This window comes from Mastomys coucha, unplaced genomic scaffold (assembly GCF_008632895.1).
Source record: "Mastomys coucha isolate ucsf_1 unplaced genomic scaffold, UCSF_Mcou_1 pScaffold5, whole genome shotgun sequence".
Classification (NCBI taxonomy): domain Eukaryota; kingdom Metazoa; phylum Chordata; class Mammalia; order Rodentia; family Muridae; genus Mastomys; species Mastomys coucha.
This window is the reverse complement of record NW_022196911.1, coordinates 112,802,996-112,825,282: the sequence shown is the minus strand read 5'-3', so window position 1 is coordinate 112,825,282 and position 22,287 is coordinate 112,802,996. Positions and strand designations below refer to the sequence as shown.

Sequence of the window (22,287 nt, the reverse complement as noted above, 5' to 3'; positions counted from 1 at the left end):
CTCCAACAAAAACAAAAACAAAACAAAAAACCCAAAACCTCATCATACCCACAGATACATAAATGTCTGTAATTAACAGAACAATGACGTCTTCTGCCTGCCCACTCTGTGTCTGTGGTGTGTGTGTGTGTGTGTGTAGGGAAGCCCTAGGTCTGCCCTACCCGATCTCCTTTCCGATTCGAGGACTCTTCACTGATAGGCCACACAAGGCTCTTTCCAGCGTCTCCTGAGAACAGTTCAAAAGGGACAGGCTCAAAGTGACCACCTGAAGTTCATGCCTACCAATCTAATCCCTAAAGGCTACCCGACCATCCAGGGAAGGAGGTTACAAACGGCGTTTTCGGAGGGATGGGCACATCGTAGCGGATCGCCCAGCATCCCCTATGCAGTCTTGCTGACATCTGGGACGTGGAGGTTGGCAGGGCACCTAGGTTCAGGCGGTAGGGGCAGGAGGGGCATGAATGCTCGCCCCTGGGCTCTGACCTCGACAGATGCGGAGGAGGTGGGGCTCTGGCTGACAGGGCGGGGCGGCTCCCTGTGGGATTCAGGGACAAAGGCGCGCGAGCTCGAGGCGGGCCTCCCCGGAGCCGCGGGGGAGGCGCACCCGCAGCCATAATCCCACCCGGACACTGCTCGGGCGTGGCGGGGCCCACGCTCCTTCCGCCCGTCGCGGCCGTGGCCGAGCGGCTCGGGGACACTCAGAGAGCCTCGGCCGTCGCTGCCGCCGAGCCCCAGGCCGCGTCCGCGCCGCAGCCTCCGCGCGAAGCCCACGCCGCCGGCTCCCACCGCAGCTCGCCTCCCATTGGCTGGCCGGGCCGCGGGCGCTCCCGCCCCGCCGCCCCATTGGCCGAGGCCGCCGCGGTCCCCCCGCGCGCCCGCCGCCGCTGACATCACGCGGTCCGAGGCGGCGGCGCCCCCGGGCTCAGCCCCGCAGCCCACTCGGGCAGAGGCGCCGCCGCGGTGCCCGGCGGAGGATGGTGCGCGCCGTGCGGGCCGCTCCCCGCAGCCTCAGCCGCAGCAGCGCCTCGGCCGAGCGGGCCGCGGCGGGCAGCCGAGCCCCGCACCGGGCGTGCGGCCGGACGCCGGCGCGCTGAGGCTCGGACGCCGGAGCCCGGGCGACGCCGCGATCGCAGCGGCCATGGGGGCCCTGACGAGCCGGCAGCACGCGGGCGTGGAGGAGGTGGACGTCCCGTCCAATTCCGTGTACCGCTACCCGCCCAAGTCCGGTGAGGGCCGGGCGCGCGCCACGGGCCGGGCGGAGGGGAGGCCGCGCGTCGGATGCTGCGGGCGGGCGACGCGGTGGACCCGGCGGCCCCGAGTCGGCCTCGGAGCGGGGGAGGTCTTCGGGATGCAGGGCGGGGGGCGCCCCCCCCATCCCGGGCCCCGGCGACGCCACGCGGAGGATGGCAGGTGCCTGCGGGGTCACCGGGGTCACCACTGGCGTCCCCGGTGGTAATCTGCTCTGCGACAGGGAGGCGCGCCGCCGGGGATGCGACGCTGCAGCAGCTGCGGGTTGGAGAGGCATCCCTGACCCGCACCTGTGCCAGGTGTTGTCCCCGGGCTGTCGCATCCTTGCCCGTGGGACGGCTAGAAGTGCGTTTGTTTCTGCGGGCCTGAGGAGTGGGGCGGGGGGATGACGAACTTGCTTAAGCAGTTCTCGGCTTTTCCTGAGGGCTGTCGGGGTTGTGGGGGAAACTAAGTTAACAGAGATGTGTAGAAATCTGGCAAGAGTCATTTGGATTGCTCCTTTCCTAGTTCCTGGCAAAGGGATGGCTGGAGACAGGGCAAAAGTGTTTTCTGGCCCACCCTGTCACTTGAAAGGGTCAATGCCTCCATCCTCACCACCAGCATTTCGGGAGAGTTTTGACAGCAGATGAGAAAGTAGTCCACCTGAGCGAGGACTGCTGCCTGAGCCGCTGGCGAAGGACCCAGCTACATGTCCTTTATTATCACTTTTCTTTTTCTTTTTTTCTTTTTTTTTTTTAAACTTGCTGATCTCAAGACACCTGGGATCCGTCCGTGTCTACCACCTTCCCTCTGGCTTGAGGATCTGATGTGGATTTTGATGTGGAGTGACTGAGGTGTCAGAATTGGACAGGATCCCATTCTCCCTTTGGTAGAATAAAGACATGCTAATGAGCCTAGCTGATTTCTCAGCAGCACATCCAGTTTCTGCCAGGTGGAAGCTGGGACCAGACAGTGAACCTGCCTCCCTGTGGAGTGAATGCCAGCAGCTCCATGGCTTGCTGCTTTTGTGCCAGAGAATGAGTCCTAGCAGAAATGAGTGAGAACCGCTTGCTTGCTTTCCAAAGGTCGGATGTTAAGCAGCGGATTGTTAGTGTTTTTAATAAACCTCTTGCTAATTATGACCGTATGGTTACTTTTATCTATTTAAAATTGCATCTTAGCACCCTGAAGGCTGAGGCAGGATTGTTAAATTCGGGGTGAGCCTAGGCTCCACAGTGAGAGTGTCTCAAATAAAATAAAACCATTTCAACAACGAGAAGGAGGCCCACTAGCCTCCTTCCCAGCGCTAGGACTACAGATGGGAGCCACTCTTCCTGACCTGCCTTTTGTTAAAAACCCAAATATGAAGCCAGGTGTGGGGTGCAGGGCTTAATCCCAGCACTTGGGAGGCAGGTATCTGTAGCTCTGTGAGTTCAAGGCCATCCTGATCTACAAACCGAGTTCCAGGACAGCCTCGGGGTTACACAGAGAAACCCTGTCTTGAAAAAAACAAAACGGCAAAGCAGCAGTTGGTCTTTTTCCTCTTTTTTTTTTTTTTGGTTTTTCGAGACAGGGTTTCTCTGTGTAGCCCTGGCTGTCCTGGAGCTCACTCTGTAGACCAGACTGGCCTCAAACTCAGAAATCTGCCTGCCTCTGCCTCCCAAGTGCTGGGATTAAAGGCGTGCGCCACCACGCCCGGCTTGTCTTTTTCCTCTTAAGTCTCTTAGCTTTTTATCGATCAGAATATGGAGGATGCTTTGCTGAGCTTGGAGTTTGTGAGAGAGTTGGCTGCCTCAGGGGGAATATTTACCCTTCCTCCACATAATCCTCTTGCCTTAGCCTCCCCTTTCCACACACAAGGATTACAAGCAAGAGCCACCACATCTGGCTCCAAAGCCTTTCTTAACTAGCACATTCAATATTTAACAGTTCAAAAGAGTGCTCCCCATTCTGCCAGTCTCTGAAACCGTGTACCTAATTTTAACTCATTTTTATTTATTCGTTTTTATTGTTATTTTTGAAGACTTTGTTTTCGAGACAGGGTTTCTCTGTGTAGCCCTGGCTGTCCTAGAACTCACTCTGTAGACCAGGCTGGCCTCGAACTCAGAAATCCACCTGCCTCTGCCTCCCGAGTGCTGGGATTAAAGGCATGTGCCACCACCGCCCAGCTTTTATTGTTATTTTTGAAACAGGTCTTATTTAGCACTGGCTGGCCTGGGAGTGACTTGTAGCCAAGAATGACTACAAATTATCAACTAGGCGAGTTGATATCTATAATGTAAGCATGGTGGCTTCCTCTTAAAAGGAGGACTCGTTGTTATCGTGTGTAAATGTGTGTGGCTGCAGCGGCATTGGACTCTTCGGAGCTTCAGTTAGAGGCATGTAGGCAGTTGTGAGCTACTGAGTGTGGGTGCTGGGAACTGAACTTGGGTCCTCCACAAGAGCAGTGGCTCCCTCTTTTAATCTTTTTTCTTTTTCCTTTCTTCTTTCTTTTTTTTTTTTTTTTGAGTCACCATCCTTCTGTCTCTATCAGGAACTATTAAGACCCCTGTCTCGGGCTCTAAAGTGATGTGGATTTCAGGTGTGCTTGGCTGTTTAATTAGTCTTGCTAAGCCAGAATTTTTAGTTGTTGCAAAAGTGCTGGAAAACATTTTAAAAAATTAATAACTAAAGCCAGGCAGTGGTGACACACACCTTTAATCCCAGTACTTGGGAGGCAGAGACAATGGGATTTCTGAGTTTGAGGCCAGCCTGGTCTACAGCCTGAGTTCCAGGATAGCCAGGGCTACACAGAGAAACCCTGTCTCGAAAAACAAAAACAAAACAAAAAAATTAATAACTATGCAGTCTTTAAAAAAAAATCACTATTTTAAAATTACACTTCTTGGGGCTGGAGAGATGGCTCAGCGGTTAAGAGCACTGACTGCTCTTCCAGAGGTCCTGAGTTCAATTCCCAGCAAACATATGGGGTGGCTCACAACCATCCATAATGAGATATGTTGCCTCCTTCTGTTGTGTTGAAGACAGCTACAGTGTACTTATATATAATAAATAAATAAATCTTTAAATTATATTTCTTGTAAAACGTTTCTGCTAATCATTTAGTGTCAGAGGTAAGCTATGTACGTGAACAATTATAAGAATACAGAATCACACAGGCCCTGTCCCATTAGTGTAATCTCTATTCAGTCCATGACGTCAGTTAGTGTTAATACGCCATATCAGTAAAATAAAGTACAGAAGCTACATGATTGTATCAGTAGATTCAGACAGCATATTTGTAGAAACCTCCGTTCATCTGTGATTAGAAACCCTTAACTCGGGCAGGAGAGATGGCTCAGCGGTTAAGAGCACTGACTGTTCTTCCAGAGGTCCTGAGTTCAAATCCCAGCAACCACATGGTGTCTCACAACCATCTGTAATGGGATCCGATATCCTCTTCTGGTATGTCTGAAGACAGCTACAGTGTACTTACATATAATAAATAAATCTTAAAAAAGAAAGAAAGAAAGAAACCCTTAACCCTGAGAGTCTGCAGAGGCAGATGGGTCTCTGAGTTAAAGGCCAGCCTGGTCTACATAGAGAGCTCTAGGACAACCAGAGCTAGCCAGAGAAACCCTATCTCAAAAAAACCAAAGTAAAGTAAACAAAACAAAACCAACAACGCTTGCCAAATTAGACCTAGAAAGGAACTTCCTTGGGCTGATGGAGGATGTCCCCAGGAAATGAGCGCCATGGCGGTGATCCTGAGCACTTCCTTGCTCGTATCAGGAGCAAGGAAAGGATACCTGCTTTTGACATTCATTTCTCTTTTTTCCAAGACAGGCCATGACTTTATCGTTTAGCCGAGGAAGACATTGAACTGCTTGGCTTCCTGTGCGTGTGCGTGCGCGCACGCGCAGACACACACACACACACACACACACACACACACACACACACACACGCTCACATACTTTCAAGTACTAGGATTACAGGCATGAGAGCAAATCCAGGGCTCTATTCATAATGAGAGATGAGAAGCTCGCACTCTACAAACTAGGATGCATCCGGAGCCACGGTACCTTTTTGATAGAGTCTTCTGTAGCTCAGGCTGGCCTGGGATGCAGCTGATGATAATCTGGAATTCTTGATTTTAAAATAAATGGTAAGAAGGGTGAGAAAGATGGCTCAGCGGTTGTAATCTCTGTATGCTCTTTCGAGGACCTTGTTCAATTCCCAGTACCTATACAGTGACTCCATTCCCAGGGTGACCAATGCCCTCTTTCAGCCTCCTCAGGCACCAGGTATGCATGTGGGATACAGCATGTGGATGCAAGCAAAAGACTCATACACATTAAAAAAAAAAAAAGCTTTTCAAAACCTTAAAAGTAACTATTGATAAAGAAATTAATACAATACATAAGGACTGGGAATATGGTTCAATAGTAGAATACTATTACCGTATACACAAGGCCCTGGATACAATTTCTAATGCTATTAAAAGTGTTCTTAAGACAAGATGGAGGGATGGCTCAACAGTCACCAGCTTAGACTGCTCTTGCAGAAGATCCAAACCCATTTTCTAGCGCCCACACAGGGTGGCTCACAACCACCTATAACCTTGGCTCCAGAGAATTTAACACCATTTATGAACTCCTTGGGCATCTGCACTCACAATGTGTGTGAATGAGCACACACACACACACACACACACTTTTTTATAATTAAATCTTTTTAAAAGGTAATTTTAAAAGACAATATGGTATCGCTGCAACAGAGGCATATTTTAGATCAATGGGAGAAAATTCTGAGCCAGGAATAAATACATTGATTATTAGTTGACCTTTTTTGGAGAAAGTTTCATGTATTTATGTAGCCCATACTGGCTTTGAAATCCTCTCCTGATCATTCCATTCAGTATTGAATTTATGTGAAGTATTGAGTTTATCAAAAACAGTTTGTGGGGAGGAATAAAACAGTGAAGAAGAAAAAGCTTTTGAAGAAATTGTGTCAGGAGGGTAGTTTTATACTAGCAGATAATACGGTGCACTTTGACCATTTATAATTTGGAACATAGTTCAGTGGCAGAGTCCTTGTTTAGTGTGTGAGAATAGACATGCACTAACACCAGCAGGGGTGGAAACCTTTCTTGACATCACCAAAAATTTAACTAAAAGTGAATCATAATGTGAGAAGACAATCCAGAGAACAGAAAGAAGCATTTTCTTTTTTTTTTTTAAGATTTATTTATTTATTATATCTAAGTACACTGTAGCTGTCTACAAACACACTAGAAGAGGGTATCAGATCTCATTACAGATGGTTGTGAGCCATCATGTGGTTGCTGGGATTTGAACTCAGGACCTCTGGAAGAGCAGTCAGTGCTCTTAACTTCTGAGCCATCTCTGCATCCTGGAAAGAAACATTTTCAAGTCATGCATACAATAAAGGATTTTCACCTAGAATACATAAAGAACTTCTGTAATAGCATGAAAGGCAGAGTAACTGGATGTGGTGGCGCACACCTAGCACTTGGGAGACAGAGGCAGGCAGGTCTCTGAGTTCCAGGGGCAGCTTGGTCTACAGAGCAATTTCCAGGATAGCCAAGGCTATACAGAGAATCTCTGCCTTCAAAAACAGAACACACTCCCCACCCCAGAAAAACAACCAAGCAACCAAAAGATGTTTAGTATTGGGGGCTGGCTAGATGGCCAGTGGCTGCTCTTCCACAGGACCCACGTTCAATTCCCAGAACCTGAATGGCAGCTCACAGCTGTAACTCACACCCTCACATAGACATGCATGCAAGCAGGATAGCAATGTGCATAAATCAAAATAAATTGATAAAAAAGGAAAAGGCAAGTACTTTCTAGACATTTCTGAAAAATGATAGATAGTGGCTGATAAGCACATGCAGAGAGACAGCAGCTACCCCAGGGGAAAGGTGGGTTCTCAGGAGGCCAATGCAGGAAGATTCTCAGACTATCCCGGGTTACAGCAGTAGTTCTTCACCCTCCCAAATGTGAGCTACAACTAGATAATAAGTCACATCCATTAGGATAGCTGTCAACAACAAAATAGGAGCAAGCATTATTAATGATGTGGACAAATGGAAGCCCCGGAACCCTACCCACAAGACGTGGTGGCTCTCATGGTGACCTCAGCATTGGAGGAAGAGGAACAGCTCAGTGTTAAGAGGATAGCCTGGGCTACAATGTAGTTCCATGTTAGCCTGGGCCAGTCAGTGTGAGATCTAGCATCAAAATCAATCAGAAAAGAAAGCCAGTTTTAAACGATTTCAGAACTTCTCAAGTGGTTGGTTACCATGTGGCTGAGCAGTCATACCACTTACTGTGTATGCCGATCACCCAAAGGAGTAAATTCACACAGCATTTGCACAGATCACTTTTTCATAATAGTGAAAGGCAGAAATGACTCAGCCGACAAATGGAACAACAATGTGTAGGCAGGATACACACACAGAGGAATAGTCCCAGGCAGTGGGGAGAGCAGCACAGATGTTTCCACGTGGATGACTGCTCAGACATGCTGAAGGAAAGGCTCCAGCTTCAAGATACCACACCAAATGCAATCGACGTGAAACGTCAGAAGAGAAAGAAGTGCAGAGACAGAAAGTAGATTCACCGGAAGCTGAGGCGGGAAAGAAAAATGACTGCTAATGCGTTTCTTTTAGGGTAGTGAAAACGTTCTAAAATTAGATAAGGGTGAATTGTACTCAGCCCTGAATGCACGACAAACCACACACTCTCTATCTGAATGTGTATTCTGGCCTCCAACGTATGGACACACCCACACACAGACTCTCATAGACACGTATATGTGTATGGTTTTTGAGATGAGGATCTGTACGGCTCGGGCTGGCCCAGAACTTGCTATGTTGATGAGGATATATCTTTTTCTATCATTTTGTTTTCATATGCTGTGTTCTTTGTTTTTAATCATGATTTTATTTTTATGTACATGGATGTTTTGCCTGCGTGTATGTCTGTGTGAGGATCCCCTGAGACTGGAGGTGGAGACAGTTATGGGCTGCCAGGTGGGCACTGGGAAGTGAGCCCTGGTTCTCTGGAAGAGCAGCCCCTGCTGTTAACTGCAGAGGGCTGAGCCATCTCTCCAGCCCCGGTGGGGATAGATCTTCTTTCCACCTCCTAAATGCTGGTATTATAAACATGTGTCACTATACTTGGATTATACAGTTTAAAATAGGTGAATTGTGTATTACGGAAGTTACATTTCAAACCTAAAGCTAAGAGTTAAATGTAAAAGTATAGAAGACATAGGAGGAAGTATTTGATTTGGATTATCCAGAAATCTAGAAATGATACCGAGAGCACAATCAAGTGACATCTTTTTGTTGTCTGTATGCTGGGACTTGAACCCAGGGCCTTACAAATGCTAGGAACATGTTCTGCCACTCAGCTATATCCCCAGCTCTCAAAAGCACAACCCACACAAGTGAAAAAACATAGCTTGGACTCCTTCAAAGTAAAAAAACCAAAACAACAACAGCAACCAAAAAAGGAAAAAAAGTAAAATTTAAAAGGTTTTAAGAAAGGCTGGGCCTACAGAGTGAGTTCCAGGACAGCCAGGGCTACACAGAGAAACCCTGCTCAGAAACCAAAAAAAAAAAAAAAAAAAGGCTGGTAATGACACAGATCTTTAATCCCAGGACTCCGGAGGCAGAGGCAGGTGGATCTCTGTGAGTTTGAGGCCAGCCTGATTTACAAAGCAAGCTTCTGGAGAGCCAGGACTACACAGAGAAACCCTGTCTCAAAAAAACAAACTAAAGCAAAAACATAGCAAACAAACTAACAAAAAAAGGAAGGAGAAATGGCTCAGTGGATGAAAGCACACAGTGTTCTTCCAGAGGACCCGAGTTCAATGCCCAGCACTCACATCAGGCAGCTCACAACTCGCTCGAACTCCAGCACTCACATGCCCACACATAGACTCCCACATACACGTCACTTACAATATAACAACCAATATTTAGAAAAAAGACATTGGAGCTAGGTGCCTTTAATCCCAGCACTTGGGAGGCAGAGGCAGGTGGATCTATTTGAGTTCGAGGCCAGGCTGGTCTAGAGAGTCAGTTCCAGGACAGCCAGGGCTCCACAGAGAGACCTGTTTTGAAAAAATGAGAGGGGGGGGGGAGAAGGGGAGAAGAAGGAGAAGACAGCGACGATGATGATGATGATGACGACAAAGACGACGACAATGACAGAAGACACTGGGCTAGAATGGCTCAGTGATCAAGAGCTCAGCCTGCTGTTCACAGGACCTCAGTTCCCAGCAGCTACATCAGGAGGCTCACACCATCTGTAACTCTTCGCTCCTGGGCAACCAACACTGGCCTCTTCAACCACCCTCACTTCCACGCACACACTTACACATAATTAAAGACAACATGGAGGAGCCGAAAAGACAAGACATAGAGAGATGTAATTACTAAGGAAAGGCAGTCGTGGTCACTGAAAGGTATGCTAGAAATGCAATGGAAGTGTCCATGAGAAAAGAGTCAGGCACGCAGGGCCTTGCCTGTAATCCCAGCACGTAGGAGCCGAAGCCAAGAGGATCAGGAGTTCAAGACTGCCCTTGTCTACATAGCAAGTTGGAGGAGACCAGCCTGGACTACACAAGACCCTTGTCTCACCCCTCACCCCCAAAACCAAACATCTCCGAGTTAGTGACATGCCACTTTATACCATTTAGGATGCCTAAGGCAGCCATTATCAAATGCCAACGCAGAGAGATCAGAGTCCTTATGCAGTGCTAAGGAGAATGTAACATGGCTCCGCCACTTTGGAAAGAATTTGGCAGTCTTTTAAACTAACTTGTGAATGTTAAATCTGCTTGGTCTTGGTCATCATTACCACGAATCCAGTTGAGGACATTTTAGCCCTCCAAAATGTCCCACTGTGCCTGGTCCACTTAATTCTCCTTGCCTCCTCAGAGGGGGTGGCTGACACCTTTGTCTTAACTCAAAGGTCTGTGGTATTGAAGAGACACCGTGGCCACGCTTACAAAGCAAGCATTCACTGTGGGGCTGGCTCACAGTTTCAGAGGTTCCTTTCATCGTGGCAGGACACAGGCAGGTATGGTGCAGTGGACAGTAGTGACTGAGAGCTTTACATCCTGATGCGGGCAGCAAACCGATCCAGACCCTGGGCGTGGCGTGGGCCTTTTAAACCTCACTTTCTTACTGACATACTTCCTCCAACAAAGTCCCCTCCTAAGCTTTCCTAACCAGTCCACCTGACTGTTTAAAGTTGATTGACTAAGCATTCACATACATGAGCCTGTGGGGGCCATTCTCATTTGAGCCACCACAGCCTGTAATTCCAGTTCTTGTGAGACCGAAGCAGGAGTATCGCTCCAATTTCTAGGCTAGCTAGGGGCACATAGGAAGTACAAGGTCAGTCAGGACTATCTACTGAGGCCTTGTCACAGAAATCAAAAACTCCCGTGCCATCTCCAGCACTATGCTCTGTTCTTGTCTCTGTATGTTTGCTTCTGTTCCCACCCCATAGAAACAGTGGACGGCCTTGTGGCTGCCTTCTTCCACTGAGCTGGTTGGGAAAATTTGGTTGTGTTCTTGGGCGTGTGTCAGAAGGTCGTTCCTGTAAGTCACTGAATTTGTTGTGTTATAGGAACATAACATTTGGTTTTTTTTAAAGATTTATTTATTATTTTATTAAGTACACAGTAGCTGTCTTCAGACACACCAGAAGAGGGCGTCAGATCTCATTATGGATGGTTGTGAGCCACCATGTGGTTGCTGGGATTTGAACTCATGACCTTTAGAAGAGCAGTCAGTGCTCTTAACTGCTGAGCCATCTCTCCAGCCCCCATAATATTTTAAATTTTTAAAAATTAGAGTTGAACTGTGCAGTGGTGGCATACTCCTTTAATCCCAGCACTTGGGAGGTAGAGGCAGATGGATTTCTGAGTTCGAGGCCAGCCTGGTTTATAGAGTGAGTTCCAGGATAGCCAGGGCTACACAGAGAAACCCTGTCTCTGGAAAAAAAAAATTAGAGCTGGGAATGCAGCTCAGTGTTCCCACTAACATCTGTGGGGCCTTAAGCTCATTTCTCAACGTGGCAAAAATAATAAATATTTAAAAAGAAAAACAAGGGCTGGAGAGATGGCTCAGCAGGTTAAGAGCTCTTCCAGAGCGGTTAAGACTGCTCTTCCAGAGGTCATGAGTTCAATTCCCAGCAACCACATGGTGGCTCACAACCATCTGTGATTGGATCTAACACCCTCTTCCTCCATGCAGGCCTATACAGCACTCATATACATTAAATAAATAGATAAATCTTTAAAAAAAAAAACGATCCTATGAACATGTGCATGCTTTCATTTTTGCACATGTCAGCATGTGTGAGGTATATGTGTTTATGTATGTGCATGAGTGCTTTCTTGGGGTCAGATTGTTCCCCCTCCCCTTATTTTTTGAGACAGGCTCTCTCACTGAACCTGAAGCTTGCCAATTAGCTGGACTGGCTAGGTCAGTTGAGCCCCAGAGACCACCTGCCTTTCCTTCCCAGTGCTGGGATTGCAAGCATGCCATTGCTATTCTCAGCTTTTTACGTGGGTGCTGGGAATTAAACTCAGCCCTCCGCTTTCATGGGAAGCGCTTTCCCAATGTCTCCAGCTCTTCCCTTCTTGTGCCCAGCCTAGTCTGTCTGTCACCTCTGAGACCTCGTCATTCACTCTCCTTCTGCCTTGCTTATTTATTAAAATGAAGGCCATTTACTGCGCGAATAATAGCACCTGTCCTCTGCCTTTGGGGGAGGGGTTGCCTATTTATTTTGTGATAAGGTCGTCAAAATACAGGCTTTAGAAAGAAAACCAAACAGAGCTAGATTTTATCTCAGTGCTGGCATCTACCAGCTGTGCGGCCCAATTAAATTTATTGGGCTTTGTTGTTAAGCTACATTAAATAAAAAATTATTTTTAAATACAGTTCCTTTTATTGGAATAATCAAGTATATAACTCCATTACTCCAAAAGTAACTAGTACAAGATTAATATTTCCCGCTTGCAGGCAGGACATTTGTTTACACTGTGACCTTAATAAGGGAAAATATGCAGAGGCTTCCCAGCAAGAGCCATTAGCATGAGATAGCCACTGCAAAAATCCAAAATTATTTGCATGTTTGCCCTGTATAATATAAGGTTTTTATGACTTGGAAATTTGGAGGTTTGGGTTTGGAATTTTGCCACAATTTTGCCACTCAACATTTCTCAGGTCTAAACATGTGGGGTTGTGTTTTGCTCTTCGGCATGCTACAGTAATTATATGTTGAAAACATCTATGGTCTAAATTTTCTATCTAGGTTCAGAAGTGAGGTGTTTGTAGAGTTCTAACAGGCAGTGCCACCTTCAGTTCTGTTTCATTTCCTATTTTATTCTGGACAGGAGACTGGGTGCTGAACATACTGGCTCCTCCACAAGATAAGCAAAACAAAAGATTGCTGTTTGGTGTAGAAAACAGAATGTTTTCGAGACTAAAGGTCTGATTTACAGGCCTTGTTTGCCTCTGCCAGAAAGGAAACGTTCCCTGCGCTTTATCGGGGTGAGCATTTTATCACTCAGCCATTGTCTCTCTGTACCGCACTGCAGAACAGCAAAAGGAAAGGCAGACAGGTTTGCGCCCGAGGCTGCATGCCCTGGCCTCTTCCTGCGTCTGTGTGTGCTTGTATTCAGGAGGAGTGGGTGGTCTCCTCCGCTGCTCCTAGTCTCTCTCAGACTGTCGATGGGGTTGAGTTTGTAACAGGGATTTGGGTTTACACATTGTTCTCTTCGCTTTGCTTCTGCTGTTTCCTAGCCATAGTCTTTCTTCAGTCACTGGGGTCTTTCACCCACAGGGCCCTCACCGGGCCGAAGGCAGAGGCACTATAAGCTTTGCAGATAGCGCTGAGTTCCATCTTTGGTTTCTCTGTGCAGTCCTAGTATTCCTGGAACAGACTCTGTAGACCAGGCTGACCTCAAACTGACAAAGATCTGCCTGCTCCTGTGCTGGGATTAAAGACATGCATGCCCCACCACGCCCCTCGAAAATCCTTTTAGTCTGTGTGTTGTTGGCAGTGATTTTAAATTTTGTATATCAACACTTGATTTGAGGGTAGGAGGAGGGCAGGCTGTCCTTGCTCTCTTGGACCTGGTGATCCTCCTGACGGAGCTTCCTGTGTGTCTGGGACACAGGCGCATTCTGCTGGGTTACACACTTGGATGGGGTTTTGTTTTTTGTTTTTGTTTTTAATGGAATTTCAATATGTAGGCTAACCTGGCCTTGAACTGACGATCCATCTTTCTCTGTCTCCTGGGTGTTGGAATTACAGGTCTGTACTGCCACCGCATCAGGCAGCCCTTGATTTTAATACAAGACAAAAACTACATTCAGCTTTATGTATCTTTTTGAGACAGGTTCTCTCTATGCAGCCGTGGCTAGCCTGGAACCCCCTATGATCACAGAGATCCAACTGCTTCTGCCGCCAGAGTATTGGGATTAAAGGCAGGCTACCACCATCCTCAGATCCTTCTTATAAAACTTGGTGAGATTTACCAGGCATGGTGGCAGAGACCTGCGATCTCAGCACGTAGGAGGTAGAGGCCACAGAGCTAGCCGTTCAAGGTCACCCTCAGCTACCTGGTGACTTTGAGGTTAGCATGTCACGTGAGAGCCAGCCTCCAAAGAAAGAAAGGCAAGATGAATTCCTAGTAGAACCTTGCCACCTGCTTACCCTGGTGCCTCAGGTTGTTAGAGCTCCTGGCCGGCTGGGTTAGATCACTGTGCTATGTAAACCAATCAATCTCAGTGACCTCCCGTTCCACAGTCTTGCCGGACTACCGTCAGGTCCCATACTTTGGACACCAAGATGGCTTCCTAACATTCCTTACTGGAACAGCCGCCCTCCATGTCACTAAATAAATAACGAATGCTCATCTTGTCTTGTGTCTTGTGTCCGCAGTGCTGGGCGTGGTCCCAGGACCCTGTGGAGATAGATGTTATGTAAAATGTTTTATCTCTGAACTACATCTCTCTCAGCTTTTAGGTTGGGTTTTGTTGTTTAGGTTGGGTTTGTTGTTGTTTAGGTTGGTTTTTGTTGCTGGTTGGTTGGTTTGGTTTGGTTATCTGAGGCTGGGTCTCAGTATGAAGCTCAGGTTTTTATAACTATAGGCACACAACAGCACATCCAGCCAGATGGTTTTTCCTAATTTCACCTGATGTCCAAGAAGCAGATAACTCCTGCTGTATAGGAAATCCGTCTCTGAGCCAACGGCAACTGCAGGTTCATTTGAGAAGACTACTTCCCACTGAGGACAGCTAAGCTCCTCCCCTCTATCAATTATGCGCTTGGAAAATAGGGCCGGCAAGTGTGCAGTATGAATAATGGATGGTAGTGGTGTCGTTCTGGGGTGTGTGCTGCGTTGCAGCAGCCGGCTACTGTGTTTCTGGCTTCGGCAGGTTTCATGGAGCAGCTCGTTGCTACTTTGGTTCGGGCACTGCTGTTCTTTGCAAGTGTTTTCCTGATCGTTAGTCTAAGATCGGCCTCACTCTTTGGTGGAGTGATCTTAGCCACACGGTCAGATTTAGTAGGGTGCTCTGAACTAAAGCTCAGAGTCTACAAAGGAAGATCTGAACGTTCAGTCCTGTTTTCTGCTACAGCTGTCTTCTCCCTTCTGTTGGGCGCTCTGTAGCTGAAAGTGCTAAAACTCAGTTTTTCAGCTCACTGAAAAGAATCTCGGAAATTCCAGCTGCCTAGGAGTTTATATTTACTCTAGCTGTATCATACTCAAGGCTTTTGTGGCTTAATTCTTTGCATTAATTTGAGAGTCAAATTATAAGAGCAGATTGACAAACTTAGATTCTAAGGTCTGAGTCCTTTCCTTGGCTAGTCTACCCCAGGATCCGATTAGAGAAATTTGAGGGTGCAGGATACGGTGCAGCATCCCTGTAATCTTAGCACTTGGGCTGTACAAGCAGGAGTTCAAGGCTGGCCTCAGCAACTTAAGCTAGTTTGAAGTCCGCCTAAGGCTACGTGAGACCCTGCTCAAAAAGAACCCAAAGCCAGCAAGCAAGCCAGCCAACCAAGACATTTAGAATAAGGATTCGTGTCCCTATCAAAGTTAAAATATGCCTCTAGATAAGTGGCTCTCAACATTCCTACTAATGCTAATATAGTTCATGATCATGTTGTGTAACCCCCAACCATGAAATTATTTTCATTGCTACTTCATAACTGTAATTTTCCTACTGTTATTAGTCACAGTGTAAATCTCTGATATAATATGCAAGATGGTCTTCCCCAGCAAAAAGGTCACTCAACCCAGAATGGGTTGGGACCCACAGGTTGAGAGCCCTCCCCCTAGGCTTGCCACTGTCCCGAAATTTCTTGTTGACTGTTGAGATGATCTTACCTTGTAGCCCAGGCTGGCCTTGGATCCTTATGCCTTAGCCTCGCAAGGGCTAGGATTGCAGGTACACACCATTGTGCTGCCGCCCACCTCCCTTGTTCAACAGCAAGTCGGTGTGGAGAGCCTGCACTGGAAGGGTCACGGAGGTATAGGGTGCGGAGACTGTGTGGTATGAGCTACATTTAAAAACCCAGGCAAAGATGACGTCTGTGTATAAATGTGCCAAGACCTGTAGTCAAGACTCTCAAACGCTCAGGAACCACCTCAGGATGAGGTGGAAAAATCAGGACCAAGCTGAGCCTGGTAGTGTGTGCCTGTAATCCTAGCCCTTGGGCAGCTGAGGCAGGAGGATCATTCGTTCTAGGCCTGCAAAGGCTTCACAGAGTGAAACTCTGTCTCAAAAAATGAACAGGGGTCATGTGGTGGCAGTGTATGCTTTTGGTACCAGTCCTTAGGAGGCATTTGCAGGCAGATCTCTGTGAGTTCAAGACTAGCCTGGTCTACATATCGAGTTCTAGGCCCTCGTGGACTACACAGAGGAGACCCTGTCTCAGAAAACAAAACAAAACAAACAAACAAACAAAAACAAGCAGTGTGTCAGGAGATGGCTCAATTGTTAAAATGTTTGCTACGTGAGCATGAGGACCCTTGTGAAAAACTGTGTGTGTGGTCTGTTTGTAGACCCAGCTGTGGGGAGGGAGAAACGGTCAATCACACACACACACACACACACACACACACAGCAAAATACCAATAGGTCCGTCAGTGTCCGTTCATGGACTTCCGTGGCTTTTGCTTAATGGTATTTTAGATCAGCATACGGACTCAAGCTTGTTACAAGAATAGAAATGGCCTCCTGGTCGTTTCCGGTTCTGATGAGGCTTTGCTGATTCTGCGCCAGGGTCTGAAATCAGAAGAAATGTGTCTGATTCTTTGTTGAGAGTCTTAACTTCTTCTTTTCTCCCAGCATTTCCCCCTCGTTCAGCCTTGGGTCCCTCTGCTTGTCTGATTCTTTTGGTCTGTCCCTCTGCAGGCAGCTATTTTGCCAGCCACTTCATCATGGGAGGGGAGAAGTTTGACTCCACGCATCCGGAGGGCTACCTGTTTGGCGAGAACAGCGACCTGAACTTCCTGGGAAACAGACCAGTGGCGGTAAGGGTGTATAATCTTATTACTAGCTGTGGGCCTCAGGTGACCAGTTCAGACAGCCCTGTTAAAAACACGTGTGTTGATGTGGCAGGGGGCTCTACGGGTCCAGTGTCTTGGTGCTGCAAGACTGGGGGAGCCGGGTGGTGGTGGTGCACGCCTTTAATCCCAGCACTTGGGAGGCAGAGGCAGGTGGATTTCTGAGTTCGAGGCCAGCCTGGTCTACAGAGTGAGTTCTGGGACAGTCAGGGCTACACAGAGAAACCCTGTCTCGAAAAAACAAAAACAAAGCAATACAAAACAAAAAGACTGGGGGAGCTTGGAGCTTTCCTGAGGATTCCCACTTCTAAGGCACCCCCTTAAACAGTCTTGACCAGTGAATGCAAGAACTGTGTTTACAGTCGTGTGCTAGACCTAACACAAAGCCTGGTACAAAATAAAAAGCCTTGGTAAATAATCTGTCGAGTGAATGGATGAAGTTTCCCTGGCTTTGGGTTGTACACAGTCGTGCCAGCACTTGGGAGGATGAGGCAAGAGGACTGCTGAGAATTCAAGGCGATCTTAGGCTACAGAGTCAACCCTTAGGCTCTGTAAACTTTAAATGCGTAGGTACCATCTCCGCGCCTGCATGAGGCTTTATAAAACAGCTGCCAAATGGCTCTAGAGTGGTCCGTGTGCAGAAGAAACCCAGGCACTCCATATGAACTCCAAATGTCCTCCACATGAAGACCTGTCCGAGGGAGGACATACTGTTTTGTGACGCTAGGGGCTTATGAGTGATAGTCGAGCTGCCTCTCCAGGCCTCAGAGGACGACTTTATTATATGGTTTTTGAGACAGAGTCTCTATTGCGTGGCGCTGGCTGTCCTGGAATTTGTTATAGAAACCATATTGGTTGAATTTACAGAACTCTACCTGCCTCTGCCTTCTGAGTGCTGGGCTTAAGGTGTGGACTACCATGCCAAGTTTATTATATTTTATTTTCTTAACCGTTTCACTTGGTAGGGCAGACTGTCCTGGACCTCACTCTGTGGTCTAGAACTCAAGTCTTTCTGCCTTCGCTTCCTGAATGCAGGATTGCAAGCCCGGGCCACCGTAGCTAGCTGTCCCAGGATTTGGCTGTCACTCTCATTTCACTTCATCAGTGAGACCTGCACTTCTGAAAGTAGTGGTAGAAGCTGGCATATAGTGACCGTGTGCCTGGCGCAGGGCCCTTTCCAGTGTTTTACATGAAATCTTCTCCCTGTCTTATAAGTAGATCTGCCTTGCTGGAAATCACTCTTTTGCCTCTTGCTGCCTCTGAGAACTCTTTCTTCAAAAAACTTCCACATTAGTGGGGCAGAATGAACACTCGACAGGAAGTCAGGCGGTGGTGGCGCACACCTTTAATCCCAGCAGTTGGGAGGCAGAGACAGGTGGATTTCCGAGTTTGAGGCCAGCCAGGGCTACACAAAGAAACCCTGTCTCAAAAAACAAAACAAAACAACAAAACAAAACAAAAGAAGACTTGACAGGAAATTTTAGATAAGAGAGAAGACCTGCAGTGACTGAGTTCTACAGGAATTGAGAGTGGGAGGGAGGACTGCGGGCGATTGCTTCAGTGCTTACGGACTTGGGTGGGGCTTTGGGGCTGACTGACTGGATTGGTGGGAAAGGGCTTTTGCCTGAAGGGAGGCCCAGAGTGTAAGTCTAAAACACCCCTGTATTTGTAAACTTGGCACGCAGTCACTGAGCAACTGCCATGTGCCAGTTCTGTGGTAGGTGCTACGGACATAGGGCCGAAGTGACTGAGTCTGCTCCTCTTGACACAAGTGAGGGAGGCAGGCTGGCCCGGGGCAGGACCAGCCTGGAGAGCTGAGTGGGCTACAGTGCCTGAGAGGCTGCCAGCCCCTCCTAGGCTGGGACGGTTTTAGAGATTTGGGGCTGCTGGGTAATTTGGAGAAATTGTGCTCAGGAAGGTTGGCGGGGCTGGCTCTCACCCTATCCTGGGTGAACCCTCTCCTAACATAGTACTTTGTCGTACTGTTTTCTAAGGAAAGGTGCAGGGACATGTCTCTCCACCATGCTGAGATGAGTTCTGTGAATTCATGTTGAGTTTGGGCTAAATGGCAAGTTCTAGGCCAGTCTCTGTGTGTGTGTGTGTGTGTGTGTGTGTGTGTGTGTGTGTGTGTGACCTCTTCTTCTGTAAAGACGGCCTGAAGACAAGCAAGAGATTCCTTTATGGAGGTGTGCTCCTGATGGCACACTTTCCCCCTCGTTAACATCTCCGTGGAGATGAGCTGCGTGACTGAGCTCCTCCTGAATTACTAGGTAATTCAACCTTGACCTTAAGTCTGAGCCCCCCATGCCCGCCACCCCAGGAGTGTTCACATTGGTGTTCTTGTTGAAATGTTGGTTTCTGTAGCACTCATCATGTATGTTTAGTGCTGAACAGAGATTTTTTTCTTTTCTATTTACTTAATGCTTGAGTACACTGTAGCTGTCTTCAGACATACCAGAAAAGGGCATCAGATCACATTACAGATGGTTGTGAGCCACCATGTGGTTGCTGGGAATTGAACTCAGAACTTCTGGAAGAGCAGTCAGTGCTCTTAACCACTGAGCCATCTCTCCAGCCTGAGATTTTTTTTTTTTTTTTAGTTTTTCGAGACAGGGTTTCTCTGTGTAGCCCTGGCTGTCCTGGAACTCACTCTGTAGACCAGGCTGGACTTGAACTCAGAAATCTGCCTGTCTCTGCCTCCCAAGTGCTGGGATTAAAGGTGTGCGCCACCACCGCCTGGAGAGATTTTTTTTTTTAAATCATACTAAATTGGTTATGGGGTTCATGCCTGTAATGTGGTACTTTAGAGGCTGAGGTGGGAGAGGGTCAAGTTTGAGGTCAGTTTGGGTTGCATGGAGACACTTTCAAAAAACCAAAACAGGCCAGCTGTGGCGCCTCATTTCTATAACTCCAGCACTCAGGCCCAATGATGGTGGCACCTTTAATCCTACCACTCAGGGGGCAGAGGCAGGAGGATGTCTGTGAGTTCAATTCTAGCCTGGTTTACAGAGTTCCAGGAGAGCCAAGGCTACACACACAAAGAAGCCCTCTCTTGGAAAGTAAACAAGCAGACAACTCTAGCACTTGGGACGTTGAGGCAGGAGAGTTGTCGTGAGTCCAGACTGGGCTATCACACGAGCCGCTATCTCTAAAATAGAAAGCAGTGTACAGGACAGGTGTAGCGTGTATGTCCCTCTCCCTCTCCACATGGATGGAGCCCTCCTTAGCTCGGTTGTCTTAAGCAGCAATGTGTGTTATCTCATCTTGTCTCCAGCCTCATGAGAACGGCGCTCACTCAGCAGGCGCACAGAGTTTAAGATTGCCAAGCCTGCAAGGGAGCCAGTGAGCTTCTGGACCTCACTGCCTGCTTCAGAGCCTCAGCACTCAGCTGCTTGGTCACGGTCAGGCAGAGCCAATCTCCCACATCCTGGCCATGAACCTTTGTGTGGACGGGATCGCCAAGGGCGGTAGGGTTGGCTGAGATCTAAAAGGGCTCCAGAATTGCCGTGCCCCCCTGGAGCATTCCCTCAGAGAGTAAGCATGGGGATGGAATTCCATCTGCTCAGCTGACCTCTGGCTTGGCCAAGACACGCTTTGGGTTTGATTGGGGGACATCCTGAAACTGAGAGTAGACACGGAGCTTAAGTTCTGGAGAACTGACTAGACTCTCAAGTGACAGAGCTGGGTGCCTGCTTGTGAGCTTCGGGTTACAGAGTAGAGAAGATGCCTTTTAAAGCCATCCAGCAGCAGGGGGCAAGAGCCAATCCTCTTTCCAGAGAGGAGGAGGGGAGGACAACAGCCAGAGAAAGGTACTGAAATGAATCGTCATAGTGAAATGTAAATGAACTTCCTGCCTCCTGGGGTCTGTAGGACTTAACAGATATTTCCTGTCATTTCCACGTGGGCTCTGGGAACCTTCCCTTTCCTACACTGGAGTGCTAGGGACCCCCCACCCCCAGCATACTGCATCCGGGCAAATTGTTAATCACCTCTTAGGGTTGGATTTGAATGAATGAGTGCATGTATGTCCCTATAGGTGGCTGAAGAAAGTGGGAATCAGGGTTTAAAATCTTATTTTTATCTTACCATTAACTTCTGTGACCTTGGAAGATCTCAGATTACCCACTTATAAAATGGGGATGGTTCTGACTTTAGAGGAATGCAGTGCTTGGAAGATGCCTTCGGATTGCTGGATGAGAAGCAGCCTAGAACAGTGACAGCTATATTTGCCAGCTCTTCCTCCAGTTATCTCTTCAGCTGCTGCTCACTGTGGGTGGATGGACCATCCATTGTGCCTTCACGTTATTGTCTATTGGCTTGTCAGACAGACAGCCTCACACGTGGGAAGCAAATGACCTGCTGTTGAGCTCTGCACCTTTAGCACGTGTGTAGGGTTCAATGTGCTGGTTGGGTTTTTTATTTTTGTTTGTTGTTTGGTTTTGGCAGTGTTTTTCCTATGTAGCGCAGACTGGCCCCAAGACCCTCTTGCATTGTCTCCAAAAGAGTCAGGGTTTATAAGTGTGCACCCCGCTCCCAGCTTCTTCAGTGCTATTAAGCGATGCCCTGGGCTTCTGAAGGGCTCTGGGAACCACAGAGGAGAAATACATGGTAAAGTCCATCCCGGTCCTGGAAAGGGCAGGCAGAGCAGTTACTGGCCTCTTTGTCCTCCTGTTTGGAGTTAGTTTGCGGAGGAAAACCGGTAAAGCTCTAAATTTAGTCAGCCGGAACTGTCATCTTCGCCACGTCAGCCTTCTCTCTGCTTGCAGCCACGAGTCTACATAGTATTCCTCTTGTCCGAGGGAGGACGGGCATTTTAGCCCGTCCTGACAGTTCCCCTCATGCTGTGTTCTCTGTGTCTGTTTCATACCTCGCCCCTCACGCTTTCTGCAGCAAGGCTGATAAGAACTCAGGAGCACGTGTGTGCTTTGCTTCCTGGTCTTCTAGAGAAGTGCCCGAGAGTTGTACCAAATGCAGCATCCGAATTGTATGCTCTTATTAGCATGTGTGCAGGGGGATGCGTTCTACCGCGGAGCTGCACCTCCAGAACAAGGGCAAGCTTACTATTTTATCAGACAGTCTCAGGTAGCCCAGGCGGGTTTCAAGCTTGCTGGGTAGCAGTGGCTTTGAACCCCTCCTGATCCTTGCCTCCCTCCCCCTCCCTCTCTTTCTTTCTGATTTTAGCGATTTAAATGCTTTAGTGTTTTGCCTGCATGTGTGTCTTTGTGATGGTCCCAAATCCCCTGGAACTGGAGGTGCAGTCCGTTATGAGCTATCACCTAGGTGCTGGGAATTGAACCCAGGTCCTTTGGAAGAGTAGCCAGTGCTCTTAACTGCTGACCCATCTCTCCAGCCCTGCATCTGTCTTTCAAGTGCTGGTTTTTAGAAGTGCCACCAATACTCAGCTAGAGACAAGGTTTCTTCCTTTCTGTCTTTTTTTTTTTTTTTTTT

General features: G+C 47.9%; 1 protein-coding gene across 4 annotated transcripts in view; it reads left to right on the top strand.

Moving 5' to 3' along the window:
• The first annotated feature begins 895 nt into the window (after positions 1 to 895).
• Rnf157 (ring finger protein 157) overlaps positions 896 to 22,287 on the top strand; it is a 67,153-nt gene continuing 45,761 nt past the window's right edge. For 3 of the 4 annotated variants that reach the window (XM_031350993.1, XM_031350996.1, XM_031350994.1), the window contains exons 1-2: positions 896 to 1,226; positions 16,688 to 16,806. In XM_031350993.1, the coding sequence (XP_031206853.1) occupies positions 1,139 to 1,226; positions 16,688 to 16,806 (207 nt within the window). In that variant the 5' untranslated portion in view covers positions 896 to 1,138. Of the gene's footprint in view, positions 1,227 to 12,672; positions 12,812 to 16,687; positions 16,807 to 22,287 lie in introns of those variants that run through there. The other variant, XM_031350995.1, reaches the window with a different exon arrangement.